A 13,681-nucleotide genomic window follows, 5' to 3' on the forward strand; every position below is an offset into this window, starting at 1 on the left:
CTATGGCGGCTGCTTGGTGCAGACCAGTGCTGTATTTATCGCGTTTTGCATAGTCGCACTGACGAGACGGCTACTACCGGGACCGGAGAATCGCAAGAGATGTATGCCTTAATTCATTTACGGCGTTTCTCGCAGCTCTACCGGCAAGACCGCTTTTCCGCAGTCCTCTGCAGAGCCCAGGTATGCACTAGTACTGAATACAATGACCATTTAATTCAGCAAGAATATGTACAACCGCGACGCCAAGAGCCAAGAAATAAGGAGTTACTCTTTATCACCATTCAATCATTTGATGGGCTCACTTTGACTCACTAATTACAGGACCACACCATCCTCAGCTCGCTTTTGGATTATACTCTCTCTCTCTCTGGTGGAGCAGGTTTAACCAAACTGGATGTCCGTCAGAGAAACCGCAGTAAATAATAAAAAAATGAAAAGAAAAATATTCTTCGGCTCTAATCACAGGTACTTTAGTGTCCACTGGCAGGAAGATTAAGGTGCCAAGTAATGCCTTATGTCAAATAAATTTACCCTATCTGAACACTAAGAAAGCACTGCTGGCCAAGGTTTTCACCGATGGTGGTGCTCAGGTCCGGTTTTTCAGAATTGTTCGCGCAAGTGAATGGTGTGCAGTAGGCAAGACAAAATTTACCATTGTTTTGTCGCTTTCAACTCGATCGTTGCATAGGATGAAGCCTTTTTGTTGGAAGCGCATTGAAGTATCTAGATATAGCAATTGTGATAGTTATGAAAGTGAGGTCAACCTGAAAACTTCATTGTTCGAAATTGAAAAGAAAGCGTAAGGATCGCATTATACTCACCGTCTAGAGACGCTGCTTCATTGGCTAGCGTGACGTACGGAATAAAGTACTCTTTTATAGCAGGGCCTACAGCGTTGTGCCATGCCAGCCAAGTTTCAAGTAGTTTGTCGTAGTTGCCGACTTCCTTCATAATTCGCGTGAGGTCTGCAAATAATACGGCATCAGAGTCAAGAAGAACTCATCAAGTCTACTATAGTGTCGAGCGCAAGTAACTCGAATGACGAATTTGGTATCTCTATAACCAGGACAATGAGTACGAATAATTGAACAATCACTTTAAGCCTTGATCTTCCTGCGAACTTCTCTTTCTTGCTTCAATAATCACTGGTAACTCTAAAAGGACTGGCGTACGAGAATTGGTGTGTCGTGAAAATTTATGATCACGACACAACGCTCACAAATGCCGCACGAACAGTCTCCCTGTGAAGTGACGGGTGGCTGTGCGCGCGGCCGTATCTGTGGTCGCCTGGTGTACCCGGCATCGCGCAGGGCATCGTTCATTCAAAGCCATGACGAATGAGATGGACATCGCGTCTCACTTTCCTTGGCGTGAGAGCACCAGTCTAGATCGGGGTATGAGTGCTACGCGCCAGGCTTTGTGAATAATAATAGTAATCAGCATCATCATCATCATCATTATATTTTATGTCCGCTGCAGGACGAAGGCCTATCCCCGTGATCTCCAATTACCTCTGTTCTGCGGCGCCAACCGATTCCAACTAGCACCCGCAAATTTCCTAATTTCGTCGCACCACCTAGTCTTCTGTCGTCCTCTGCTGCGCTTCCCTTCTCTTGGCGCCCATTCTGTCGCCCTTATGGTCCAACGGTTGTCTAGTCTGCGCATTACACAACCTGCCCAGCGCCATTTCTTTCTCTTCATGTCAATTAGAATGTCGTCTATACCCGTTTGCTCTCTGATCCAAACCGCTCACTTTATGTCTCTTAAAGTTATGCCTAGCATTCTTCCTTCCCTCGCTCTTTGCGCAGTCCTTAACTTTGTGAAGCGTTATGAATTTATTCAGTACTTCACGATGCAATAATGTGCACTAGGCCCTTCACTTAAAATCCTGAATACCTAGGGTATCAACAAATCTCCTTTGGTGAAGAGGGGTATTTTGCTGCCTGATATTATTTGAAGAGGTGCACATCACTTGCATGAAGTATAACAGTACACGGCTACTCAGCAAAAATTAATTGCCCGTTTAGCTCTTCGCCTAAAGGTAGGTGTTTTAAATCACGAGTCACTTGAGTTCGCATGGCACGCCCACTTGAAACAAGTCAGGAAACTGTATGCCCTTTACGATAGTCCTGTTTGTTCCTACTTGGCTTATACCCACGTGATTTTTTTTAGCTCCAAACAACAACATCAACATTAACAACAACAACAACAACAACAACAACAACAACTTTAACGTCGTCCGTGGCGGGTAGCACAATTTTAACCGACGAACTAAATTATTCGGTGAGGTGGACGTACATTACTCCTGATCTAAATATTTATGCTTAATTGAGTAATTAACATAATTGAACTATTTATTTATTTAATTTCCGGCATGTAGTGCAATTTACCAATTGTAGCTGGTCAGTTCGCAAGGCTTATCCACTTGGAACGAATCTCGGGATGGCAACAGTTTCGAAATACTAATTTTCAACGTGTCCGACAGAATGCATTGGGGTTCCATTCACTTTTGTGCTTCCCCGCATGTGACAGGGTTTTCATGAGTAGTAAGTGGAACAACAACGCTTCTTTACCTCAAGTCTGCGGCGCATATCTCGAAAGCGGAGCTATGCCCAGAATTCGTTTCAGGTTGATGCTGCTTGCAAACTCTAGAACTCGTATATTGTAATATATGCTGTAATTTATTTAGCCAGAAACTTATTTAACGGAATTTTGTTAATTTATCAATGACGCATTTCATTTCTCGTTTAAGTAATTTCCACCTCGACGAGATATTTAGTTAAAGAATTACAATTGTGCTATCTGTCGCAGGCAATTTTAAAAAATTCCGCGCATGTAAATAGACACCCTATATTGACCCTTTCCGCTGGGACGACGAATCTGCTGCTAGCCTGTCTGAGTAGCTCTGCCTACATTTATCGTTATTTTCGTTATTTTCTGCTAGTATTACTGGTCAGAACGGTTCAAGACGTCGGTCGACTCGAAAAGGTACCTTCCGTATCGGAGACCGACGGGTGCTGCGCCACCCGCCGCCTCACAAGGTGCTAGAAGGAACCAAGCTGGCACCGACGAGCACCCCGCCATGACCTCCCAAGGGCTGACACCGGGTCAGAAACGCCAGCTGGTTTGTACAAGCCAGCCTGACTGCAAACGACAATACACTGGTGAATCTGAAGACGAGTCAACTATCATCGAGGGTGACAACGTGGCAAATCCTTCAGACCTGGACATGGACGAGGGTGGTTTCCGAATTGTGCGCCATCGTAAAGACATGGCGGAGGGCATTCCAGTGTTAATCACTGCAACATCTGAAAGAGCTGATCTAAGGCAAGTAAACCCTATTGCCCTGTATTCTGAGCTTGAAACGATCCTCGGTGGAGCACCAGTGAAGAGCCACTTCACAGCACAGGGAGCATTGCTATTAGGTGTAGAGACAGAAGGACAAGCCAGCGTCCTTCTAGAGACCAAGAATATCGGCGGCATAGACATATCTGCCCGTGTCCCGCACAGTTATATGAAAAACACGTGCATTGTTAGAGGAGTCCCTAAATGGTACTCGGATGAAGAGCTGCTCACCTACCTGAGACCTCAGGGAGTATTCCATGCAAGAAGAATCACCCGTCGGGTCCAAACCTCGTCATCTGAATGGGAGTCAAGGCGCACTAACTCGGTGATTCTCACATTTGCTCCAAATTCTGAACGCCCGGAGAAGATCAACCTTGGTTTTACCAGACACGAGCTTATCGACTACGTGGAGACACTACCACGCTGTTTTAAGTGTCAGCGCTTCGGACATATCGCTAAGTACTGTCGTGGAGAACAGAGGTGCAAGCGCTGTGGGGGACCTCATGACTTTAAGACTTGTGCAACTAAAGACAACTTTGTGTGTGCAAATTGCGGCGGTGACCATCCTGCTAGCTACGGTCGATGTCCTGCGCGGACAGCTGCTCAGCGGAGAAATAAGTTGTTTGTTCTGGGTCCAAAGAGTGCAAGCGCACCATCGAACACGAAGAAGACGTCCAGAGCACCACAACTAACTGGTTTGGAAACAGAGTACGCATCTCATTTCCCGCGTCTCACACCGATAAACGAAGTTATTGAGCCAACGCAAACGGTCACAGCGGCTGAGAAACCTGTTCGAAAAGAGTCCGAAAAACGCACCTATGCGGCCGCAGTAAACCGACCTCAAGTACCACATGGCAATAGTCAGCAGGAAAACTGCCAGCATGTGATACGCGCCTTGTTCACGGCACTACGTTCCCACGTCGCGAAGATGCCTGCTAGTTCAACGAAGGATATGTTGGAAGCAGTGCTGGCTCTTGAGTCAGTAATACTCTGCTCTACTTCCCCGTACCCTCAGTAACATAATGGCAGCTTCTCGCCCACTTGGTCCATCCCGTCGTCCAAAAGTGCCCTTAATAATGCAATGGAACTGCGCAGGCATTCTACAGCGTCTTTCTGAACTCAGCCTTTTCCTTCGAGACATACCTATACCAATTCTAGCCCTCTCGGACGCCGGTCTCCCAAATGGAAGGACGATCCCAGAGTACATCAGACATGGAAATCCGAGTATACCATCATTTGCAAACGGAAGTGCGATGATATACATCAGGCGAGAATACCTCACGTCACCTTACCAGTGCAAGACCTTTGTTCTACCTTCTTGGAAGTCGCCGCTGTGCAAGTGTGCCTAGGAAAACGAAAACTCAGTGTGGTGTCGGTGTATATAAGTCCGCGCAGGAAGGTCTCCATGGAGGCGTTCATAAAGGACCTTTGCGCTCGTTGCCTCTCTCCCATAGTAATCTGTGGCGACTTTAACGCACATCATTCGCTTTGGGGAGATAAGACTGCAGATTACCGAGGCAAGGAACTTGTCGCAGCCACGGATGCTGCTGACTTATGTATCGCGAACGATGGCAAACCAACTTTCTTCAGACCACCAGATTCATGGAGTGCCATAGACCTCGTGATCCATTCTACCGACCTTGTCGTATCGTCAACAACGGCCCCAGACAGGATGGGCAGTGACCACTTTCCGATCTTCACCACCATCACCGGATTTCACACTGCTGGGCGACAATTCTGTGCTGTGACCCGCTGGGACACATACAGAGAAGCGTTGGACGAATCCCCTGGTGAGCTGTTCGCAGATATGCTGCGGAGCAAAAGAGTGGCTACCTCAATGTTGAAACTGCCAGATCATTTCCCTACTCCTGATTTGAAACTAAAGAACCTCTGCGCAGCGCGTAGGAGAGCGGAGCGGAAACTAATGAGAAAAACGGGCAATCCATCTGCGAAAACTGAATTCAACAGGATAAATGCAGTCATCCGTCGTCACACAAAAAGGTTAAGACGAGTTCAATGGGCTGCTTTCTGTGAGAGTTTATCGGCGATTACTCCCATGACAAGGATATGGGGAGTAATGAATAGCCTATCCGGAAAGATTCGCCTGCACAAGCCATTCGAAGCACTGGCTTTAAAGCAAGGAAAAGATTTGCAAACCCTTGCAGAAGATTTTGCAGACGTATACACATCTGGCAGATCAGCAGGAGTATCGAACCCTCTGTTGTCTGAAGCATCACATACCATGGATACGCCGTTCACCTCTCGTGAGTTGGATTTGGCGCTTAGCAAATTAAGAAGACGCTGTGCTGTGGGTCCCGATTCGATCAGCAATCAGATGCTGACAAATCTGCCATATGAACGAAAACAAGCACTTCTGGACATATTTAATCACATCTGGAGCACAGGAGAGATCCCAGAAGCATGGAAGACAGCATGGGTGGTGTCAGTGCTCAAGTCGGGAAAGGATCCTGCAAACCTCACCTCATACCGGCCCGTATCGCTAACATCGTGCGCATCAAAGTTGATGGAAAGACTAATATGTACGAGGTTAACATGGTATCTCGAGCAAGGAAATAGACTGCCATCATGTATGATTGGATTTCGTCCACGGTTGAGTGCCCAGGACAGTGTCTGGGATCTACTGAGCCATATCGAGCACCATCGCGCAGACGGCCTTTCCACACTCGCCATCTTTATGGACGTTGCCAAGGCATACGACTGTGTGCTTCATACAGGCATCATCAACGGACTCCGAGCCATGGGCGTCTCGGGAAATGCTCTTCGATTCGTCCATGAATTTCTCAGTGATCGATGTGTCCAAGTTAAGCTCGGAAGTATAATGAGTGACAAGCGACGAATTTCCCTCGGCGTCCCACAAGGAAGTGTCCTATCCCCCTTGCTTTTTAACGTTGCCATGGCCAGCCTCCCAGATGCCCTGAAAGTAGGTCGGACGGCAGTTAAAATGTCCATCTACGCAGATGAAATCTGCATTTGAATCTCGGGGTACCAACACAAACGTTTGGCCCGGATAGCCCAGGCCGCAATCTCCACTATCGATCGCCACTTATCGACGCTTGGCCTGTCTTTATCAGCAGAAAAATCTGCCTTCATGCTTTTCCCGGGAGTGAGACGCAAGTCAACACATCTGACGCTGAATATCAGAGGGCATTCAATTCTTCGTGCAACTCATGTTCGATTCCTGGGCGTCACCATCGACAACAAGCTACTTTGGCGTGGTGCGGTCGAAAGTGTTGTGGCTGCATCAGTGCAAAGAATCAATGCACTTCGTCGATTGGCAGGTGTACGTTGGGGAAACAATCCTATATCCATGCTTAAACTGAACGCCGCACTGATAACAAGCCGCATTCTCTATCAGCTCCCTCTGATATCACCGTCATCGAGTCAATTCGAGCGCTTGGAGGCAGTGCACAGAAAGGGACTTCGCTTGGCGATGGGTGTTCCAACGGCGGCTTCAAACAAGAAAGTCACTAATGAGGCAGAGTCTCTCCCACTCCGCCTTTTGGCATCTCAGGCCTTGCTGACGCAGCTATTACGGCTGGGCGAGTCACGCGCAGGCACGGCGCTTCTCCGGCGGCTAAGAGCAAGAACTCGCTCACATTTTCATGCGGCGCTGAACACCTTCCGATTTTTAGGATTGGAATGGCCGAAACAACGCCGCCTTGACCCGCCATGGTCTTTTCCGGACGTTACCTGCAGCCTTAATGTACCCCACCTACCGACGAAACGCACCATTTCAACTGCCGAAGCCAAGTTTCATGTGCTGAATCACTTGAGCACTGTGTTTCAAAGCCACCTACAAGTATACACAGACGGTTCGGTGTGCGCACAAACAGATAGCTGTGCAGCGGCATTCTGCATACCATCCCTTGATGTGTCATGGTCTGGCCGACTGGATCGCGTAGTTTCCTCTACAACAGTAGAAAGCGCCGCAATCACCGCGGCTTTGCGGAAACTACGGGCCTTTTCTGCACGTGATGTCGTGGTGCTGACGGATTCCAAGTCAGCATTACAGAGATTACATCGGGGCCTACCTCTAGAGAAATTTACAAGGCAGTCTCTGGCACTGATTGACGACCTAACGAGCAAAGGATTTAGCATAAGGTTTCAGTGGATTCCATCACACGTAGGAATTGATGGAAACGAGGAAGCTGACGCCCTTGCACGCCTAGCGCTGACATGTGTCCCAAAAGTGAAAGCTCCAAAACCTTTTCAAAACTCTAAGGGTGCAATCCACCTTCACTTTAGAGAGATGTACAAGAATCCACACGAACCCTGTGTGACTCATGGATTTACACGCGAACAAGCGACGCTTTTATACCGCATCAGGACCGACTCCGCGTACACCCCAGCTTGGTTATTCAAGACTGGGCTTCGCGCTTCCCCACTCTGTGCTTTCTGTGGTGACATTGGCGACATCGAACATTTCATTTGGCTATGGCCCCAGTTTGACACAGAAAGAAAAGCGATAGTCGACAAGCTACAAAAAAGCGGTCTCACGCACAGGACCTTTGAGGACGTTGTTTTCCCTGGAGGGCCCGCGGCATTCAGGAAGAGAGCGCAACGACTGCTGATAGCCTTCCTGCAAGACACGGGGCTCATCGACATCTGGTGACGCACCACTGATCTCAACTCGACGGAGGATCAGGCGGAACAATTGCCGGCTGTGTATGCCAGGCTAACCCCGCCTGCTTCAACATCACCGCCACCACCACCACCACCGCTGGGCAGTTTGTTCTAGAGGAACGAGATGGCGCTTTGGGCGGCACGTGGCCTCAGCGACGTTGCACGAATACGAAACCACTACCGCTTCCACCTTGCTTCTGTGCGATCGTCTGTCGGAAATGCAGCTGAGTTTCCGCTAACGCACTGTGCTTCACTGATGCTGGATTGAATCATGTGGATTGAAGACGTGTGCAGTAGTTGGCTGCAAACATAGTGACTGGCATATTAAGGGATGGAATGAATCTATGTGACCAAGTTCGCGGACCGCTGCTGCAAATGTCCGTACTAGTTACCGTCACTTCGAGATGTACGGCTTTCTTCGAGGATGCACAAATTTGCTCATCCGCCAGCGTTGTATCGCTAACCTTCAAAGAAAGTGCTTCAGCCCCGGAACGTCGGCGCGAGTGAGTACCGCTCGTTAAACAATGACAAAGGGAGTAGCGCCGCGTCCTGTCATAGTAAGTTTCGCGAACCGCGTCAACACACGTCTACCCCAACTGGCACCGAATCTTACGCCCACTCTATCACCAACGTGTCAATGAGTGAACGGACGCATGCTTGAATATAAGCGCACCATATACGCGCAATGAATGACGGACTATACCGATAGCCCACGATTGGTCGAAGCTGAATATTTCGTAGCTGTATATACAAGAGTAAGCGAATTAATAGCGGCAATACATATTTGCTACAAGGTATTACAACGTACAAAACAGCTACGTTTCAAGCCTTGCGCACAGCAAGAACAAATCTATCGGAACTGAGCACACCCGCGAGCGATTAGGCATAAGATAATCAGATAGCGACCGCACAGAGTAAATTTAGAGTCACAAATGTAACAAGCCGCTTCTTTAAAATACTTGCGAACTAAAGAACGAAGAATAAATCCCGCTAATCCTTTTCAATTCATGAGCGAAACGTCCAGGTAGCTTGGAATGCATATTTAGCCTCGCTTTTAGAAAAAAGCACGATATACGCTGCTCACGCCGTTTGAACATAGCTTAATCAGCTCCGAAAGCGCTTTTACATGTTCTCTGAAGCTGCGGCCAAAGCTTGGTTTCGTCCCCCTAGTCACCGTTTACGATATCTCCCGAAATAGAGGTTTTTGCTAAGCCGCACCGCCGTCATGCGCACCTATTGTAAACACGGAAGCAACGGAGGCAGTTCAGGCAAGCAATGGACAAGTCACCACGTCATCAAACATGGCAGCGCTTACGGAATTGCCGCGAAAATGGTCAATAGGAAGAAATAATTAAGCTACAGGGCATCGGAGCAAGAGAAACACCGTAGCCAATGAGGTAACGCGGCGGCAAGCGAGCTTTTCGTAATTTTGTGTACTTGTGTCAGTTAATGTTTTCATATTCCGCCCCTCTGTCTCCTCCCCCCCCCCCCCCCCCCCCCGAAAAGATGAGAGAAATGGAATAAATTACGAGGCGGTTTGTCAGTGCTCTTACCTGGTTCCAAGGGAAGGTCATTTTCCTTCCCCACGGTCACCTTGGTCGACCCGTAGATGGCGGCCATCTTCGAACTAAGACTGGTCGCCTGAACGCAGTGAAACGATATGTGAGCTTCATCGTAATTTAGGCATCACATTAGTCTACACGATTCCCTAACGAGTGTGATTCAGTTAAAGAAGGCAGGGATGATTATACTCACGTTCTCGAGCTTGTCGTCGGGAAGCGCAGCGAGTCCTATGGTAGCGACGTGCCTGAATATTCGTGTTAGCGAATTGTTTTTGAAATTTTGCCAGTCAAAACGCTTCGCCGTAATTCCAAACTCACGCTCAAGTTTGGCGACTTCGGTGGAGACCTTATTCTGTAAGGCGTAAACAATTAGTGAGACACTGGTTGTCGCGGTCCGTGAGCAGCAAAGCGATCGGAAGTGACGTCAGAGAAAGAAAGAAAAGCAATTATCTGGGGAATCTTGCGAAAATAATTAGCGAAAATCGAATGTATCGTAATATAATACAAGACGTAACAAATTATCGCATTTCTAAGAGCAATATGCACGTGGGACCGAGAACAAAAGAACAAGACCGTTTCTGCAAAATATTTTGGTCCGCTTTATAAACTGGGCTGGCCTTTTGGAACTCGTGGTAACTCGCACCGACGGACAGAACAAGTTAGGATGATTACGTCTCCGTCAAGGACAGATCACTACAGTGCAGCGCTAAATGAGTGCTTGACAAGCTGTTGTAGTTTGGCAGCACAAGGAGTTTTCAACTCGTAATGACGTGGCAAAAATGCCGTATTACTTCTCCTTTTTACTTAAGCCACGTGAACAAGTAGGTCACAAACTTTCAGTGCACATATGCTCATGCGCATCGAAGTTTAATCAGTTTCTACTTTGCAAGATGACCTGCGTGACAAAGTTTCAGCAATAGCTACTTTGAATGATGATGCCAACCCTCAAGTTTCGCAGAGGAGGTGCTAACTTGCAAGTGTAATTACACGCCCTTATCAGTCGAGACTTTCATGTCAGAGCAGCGTGGCTGCCACCTTTTCTAGATAAGAGTGTTTTTCTGCGTATTTTTTAAAATTGCCTTTGGCAGATAGCCGAATTCTAAACCTTGAGCTAAATTAAAAAATGGGGCGGCAATTACTTCTTAAAGAAATCAAAATGCGTAACTGAATAACTAACATAATTACAGTATAGACTCGTGTAAGGGCAGCACTTTTTTTTCACAATTTTCATGAGGTGCGGTTCCCCCACGGGACACAACCTTTTCGTCAATATTGTGCCGGCGCAGCCTTGACTTGTGTACAACCCGGATGTACCACACACTTGTGCACACTTGACTTGGGTTGGCTTGGGTTGAGCACACTTGACTTGTGCACAGCACGGGCGCATGTACCGTTGCCTCAGAGGTCAACATGCAGCACTCGCCATCTAGTAGCGGCATGCAGAAGTACGTAGGGAGAGAAACTTCGCCGATGCGCGGGCGCGGCATCGGGATACCGAAGGTGATTGCTTCTCCGTTGAACTTACTTTTCCTTTCTTATATTTTACGCTGCCAAGTTGGGAGGGCAGCCCTTGCGCGAGTGCCGTCCTTACACGAGCCTATACGGCACATTACTTAAATGTTTGATTAATGACTCTACGACGTGTATTTCGATCTATAAATTGTACCTCGTGAGTTCGCAAGACATATCCACTTGGAACGAATTCTGAGGATGGCACCGGTTTCGAGATATACGGTGTGAAACTTGCGATGAGAATTCACTGTTGCTACGATCACATAAAAAAAAAAACGCTGTTTTGTACATTGGAGCACAACACAAACTGGAACGCCAATGCATTTCGCCGGACGCACTGAAATATATATATATACCAAAATTGGTGTAGTCCTCAGAATTAGTTCTAAGTGGATGCGCCTTGCGAACTCACCGGGTACAATTCATAGATCGAAACATATGTCTTAAAGTCATTAATCAAAAACTTAATTATTGTAATTATGTTAATTATTAACTTCAGTATTTTTATTTCTCGTGTAAGTAATGAACGCCTCATCCGTAATTTAGCTAGAGGGGTAGAATTGTAATATAGGCCACAGGCAATTATTAAATATTTGGTACAGCTAAAGAAAGCACCTGGTATATAAATGTCTGCTCGACACTGCGCAGCGTCTAGCTCACAATGAAACGAGAAGCCATATTGTATTTGAGCTTACCGATTTGTTTTGGTTGTACTCGGTGATATTGGTTGCATAGTCCCACTGAGAACTTGAGTCCACATTGTTGATTGTTATAAACGGATCGTTCAACTCTTCTATAAAGGTAAGAGCCAATGCCTCGTCTTTTATCAAGGCTGATACATTTGACAGAGTAGTAAGGTAGGTGTCCTGCAAAGTAAAATAAAGACAAAAACATGCTTACTACTCCGCTTGATTGCCACGTGGACACCGTGACGAACTAACCGCTACATCAGCACAAAGTTCTAAAACATGTGGTTTTGCCGGTTTTCACACGTGTGGTGGCCGCGTTTCTTAGCAACATATCAAAGAACGAAGATGGGTGAACGAAGGTGGGATTTAACTATTGCAATAACATGTGGAGATATACGTCCCTTAAGGTTAGCGAACGACGTCTGTTAAAGCAGAGATTAGCGCCGGAATAACCTACTAGCAACAGCAACCGCCGCTCATGCTACACATGCTGCGTTGCGCATACACAAATAAATAACGCATACTACTCTTACATCAGCATAACCCTCACATACATCATTACCGCGCACAACACATTCCGCACCGCGCCGACATCCACATAATGCTGCGCATATCATGGAAAGTTCTCATTAAGGGACATTAATGTGAAGCCCTTGGTTCGGATTTAATTTCGGAGTACGAAGGGGACGGATTATTTATGTACCATTTCAGGATAGCCGCCTAAATTAGTGTGACACGGTGCCTGGTCTGCCGCGGCGCATTCACATTTTGTCCGAACGGAGCGCTTTGTGCAACTTTAATTTAACTGGAGAACGTAATTTGGCAAAGCTACGGTGAAGGTGTGCTGACACCCGGTTAGCGTTGTTGACACCTTATGTTGTTGCATGGCCATTCCCCGCTAGATCTTTGCTTATGTCAACGCCAAAGTAATTATAGTATAGCACACTGTCTAAATCGACGTTATCTGGGTTACATGTACGTAAATTAGTGGCTGACCTAGACACACGCATTAATATGCATCTGCTACTGTTTAATTCCGTAAGTCATCTTGAGAGCGCAAGAGAGCGTTCGGAGAGCTTACAAGAACTTGTAGCTGCGGGCTTGGCAATTGATCTTGATAACACCTTAAGAACACAAGAAAACGCACCAAAGCACACGGATGTCCTTTCACGCATACGAATACCAAAGAAACGTGACCCCCACTTCTCTCTCTTCACACGAGCGAATGACTACGTAAGTTTGCGTAAAGTTTACGGACTACTGTCTTGTAATTATGGTGGAACTGCAATGCACTTGACAAAGATGTTCCATCTTCGTAACAGCTTCAGCGCGCAAAACACATAAAGAAAATATGAGCCACCCCTCTGTGAAGGTGGATGACAAGCTGTGTAGCATACGACTAAGAGGTGACACAGAATCAGAACAAAGGTACGAAGACATTGATTGTCTTGATCGGGGGTCATCGTGACGGAATGTGGGCACACACATTTATTTTTATGCATTTGCGTTCATTCGCGTTACACATTCTTTATACACATTCGTTATATACATCCATGTTTTCATTTTGCGATATATTGAGGCAAATAATTTGAGACCGAAATCACCCCACAGACTGGAAGAAAGCAAGTGCCGTCAGCGCCTTCGCAGAGGGAGGGGCAGTATGGGAACGCTGGCATTATGAATGCAACGGAGCCAGCTGTGGTAGAAGACGACGACGACGAACGCGCAAGCAATGGCACGATCCATTGCTGATGATGATATTGTTTGCTCATACAGATTTGTTGAGGGACGCGAAAAATGCACGGGACTCTAGCCATAAGCATCTTCGCTGTAAAAAGTCGGAAGCCTTTATGTGAAATGAAGAAAAGGGTCTTTATTCGGTGTTTGTATGTGTGTGTGATTGCGTTTCCATTCTCACTAGGTGCTTCG

General features: G+C 46.9%; 1 protein-coding gene across 1 annotated transcript in view; it reads right to left on the reverse strand.

Moving 5' to 3' along the window:
- LOC135907155 (angiotensin-converting enzyme-like) overlaps positions 1-13,681 on the reverse strand; it is an 80,617-nt gene that overhangs the window by 35,760 nt on the left and 31,176 nt on the right. The window contains exons 2-5 of the mRNA XM_065438818.2: positions 11,759-11,929; positions 9,745-9,903; positions 9,543-9,630; positions 822-965 (exon numbers count right to left, since the gene is read on the reverse strand). Of these exons, the coding sequence (XP_065294890.2) occupies positions 822-965; positions 9,543-9,630; positions 9,745-9,903; positions 11,759-11,929 (562 nt within the window). The remainder of the gene's footprint in view (positions 1-821; positions 966-9,542; positions 9,631-9,744; positions 9,904-11,758; positions 11,930-13,681) is intronic.

Source organism: Dermacentor albipictus, chromosome 4, assembly GCF_038994185.2.
Source record: "Dermacentor albipictus isolate Rhodes 1998 colony chromosome 4, USDA_Dalb.pri_finalv2, whole genome shotgun sequence".
Classification (NCBI taxonomy): Eukaryota; Metazoa; Arthropoda; class Arachnida; order Ixodida; family Ixodidae; genus Dermacentor; species Dermacentor albipictus.